The sequence below is a fragment of the Nansenia antarctica genome (assembly GCF_963989245.1).
Source record: "Nansenia antarctica genome assembly, chromosome: 1".
Taxonomy (NCBI): domain Eukaryota; kingdom Metazoa; phylum Chordata; class Actinopteri; order Argentiniformes; family Microstomatidae; genus Nansenia; species Nansenia antarctica.
Genome location: NC_137674.1, coordinates 13,599,244 through 13,601,482, shown reverse-complemented (window position 1 = coordinate 13,601,482; position 2,239 = coordinate 13,599,244). Strand labels below are relative to the sequence as shown.

At 40.5% G+C, this 2,239-nt stretch overlaps 1 protein-coding gene across 1 annotated transcript in view; it reads left to right on the top strand.

Annotated features, from left to right (window-relative positions):
- Positions 1-420: 420 nt before the first annotated feature.
- fgf8a (fibroblast growth factor 8a) overlaps positions 421-2,239 on the top strand; it is a gene marked incomplete at both ends in the record, with an annotated part of 5,816 nt that continues 3,997 nt past the window's right edge. Inside the window, 3 exons of the mRNA XM_080538250.1 lie at positions 421-452; positions 558-594; positions 1,937-2,117. Coding sequence (XP_080394376.1) covers positions 421-452; positions 558-594; positions 1,937-2,117 — 250 coding nt within the window. The remainder of the gene's footprint in view (positions 453-557; positions 595-1,936; positions 2,118-2,239) is intronic.

The window sequence follows — 2,239 nt, the reverse complement described above, 5'->3', positions numbered from 1 at the left end:
CCAGCAGCGCTTTTTTCCCCTAAACGTAAATGCACCTCTCAGTCGTTTGTATTGTAAGTGCACTTAAACCCTGCTAGTCTGCCCGACAAACAGACCAACACTTGTTATCAAGAATCATTCATCATTCTTATCAATTATCATTGTTCGGTTTGGCATTTTTTCTATCAACACCCGTCTATCAGACAGTCGTGGAAGTCAGCCTCATATTGCAGGGTTATGGACATTTATTTGACGTGGAATGTTACCCACATCATCTTTGCTCATAAAAAGACATCTATTGTATTTGGAGAGTGAGGACTTTATCAAGTGCAACTGAAATCTTTTCACGCGGCTTATCGTTACCAAGTAAGTCACCTCGACTTTGGAACACTGCAAATCCTCCGGTCTCAATTTATCAAAGAAACCATCAACTCCATCAACATGCGACGCATCCCTTCTCGATTGAGTTATCTGTGAGTATATTTCCTGCATGCAAACTATCGATTCTCCTCAGTTGATTAATGTGTTATTAATATATAATGTAAGATAACTCACCAGGCCTTTTTTTCCCCCTTCAGGTTCCTACACTTCTTCGCGTTCTGCTACTATGCTCAGGTATGCCCATGCAGATATTCATGTTTTCTAATAGCTTCTTTATTTTTATGAGGACTGAGTGAAATAATTATGCTGCTGGTTATTATCAATGCAAAAGTCTTTTTCGATGTATTTACAAGTGATTGAATGCATGGTTATCATCAATCGGTTTAGGCCTATTGGATAAAAAAAATAAATGTAATATAGCCTATTTAAGTCGTAGGCCTATTTAACACATCTAGAACATTCTAATAGGATATACATTCACTGTTCATTGTTAAAACATATGGTTAGGGTCGCAAGGTCGTGACGTTAGAATTATAAGGTTCTATCTCCATTTTTGTCAAAATTTAGTTTTTTACATAATCTGATCCATTAGGTGTTTATTAATGCCTGTGTGGTGTTATTTTTAAAATGTTGACATTTTTGAGTTAGTAATTCATAAAATACAAAGGTTCCATCTCACAGAACATAATGGAATGTAAAAACGTTGACGCTCAATATCTCTGAACTGCCCTAAACGGAGATAGAACCTTATCATTCTAAACGGAGATAGAACCTTATAATTCTAAGCTCACGAGGTGTAATAATAGCAGGTAGTGAGAGAGGTGAGAGATCATATCATTTGTAATTTAACAACATATCAGATGGGTCCCACTGCGCAAGGGGCAGCGGGCGCGCGGCATGCCGTCCGCGTCACTGTCCTGGCAAGGTATCTAGTGAACATGTGTCATGCGTGGCGCATGAGGGACAGCGCGGGGAAATAGCGAGTCTGTGAAAAATGTCCCGGGGTTCAAATATGAGGGCCAAAGTTTTTCCGTCATCATTCCATCACACTGTCCTCATCGCACTGTCCCCATGCAATCACACAATCCTCCATCCATCTAGAACGAGGTGGACGGTGAATGTAGCAAATAGATATACGCCTGCAATTTATTTTGTTGTTTCCCGGAATAGAGATGTATAGATTATGATCAAAAGCCTATTTCATTTTTTTAGACATGTTAGCACTTCGGCCTACCTCTAAACGTACGGTACACAAAATAGCGCGCGCGCGTTGCTCTCTGGTTTATTCTATGTATTCGTTATTATGTAACGCGTGGTTAATTTTAGGAACTGCGTTTGGGTTTTTAAACCAACAAGGTTTTGCATTTTTATAAAGTTACATTGGTAATTTAGGCAGTGTCCTACTGGGAAGTATAAAGACAATTCGGAACACCTTTCCAACTTGGCTTCTGTTGGGTAGGCCTATTCGATCGAGGCCTAATGTCATATTTTGTATCCTACTGTAAAAAGTCAGTGATAATTGAAGCCATTTTTTAAATGCAAAGTACTGATTGTGATGACGTCTGATTTCTGACAGGTAACCAATCAGTCCCCGCCTAATTTCACGCAGCATGTAAGCGAGCAGAGCAAGGTGACGGACCGGGTGAGCCGCAGGGTCATACGGACCTACCAGCTGTACAGCCGAACCAGCGGGAAGCACGTCCAGGTTCTGCCCAACAAGAAGATCAACGCCATGGCAGACGATGGAGACCTCCACGGTAAGACCATTGTGTACCAATGTAGGCCTAATAGGCCGAAGTACGGTATATGCTTGCTAGAATGTAAACACAATAATCCCAAAAAAACTTCTTAAATATGAAATTGGCCCTATAAAAGGTAG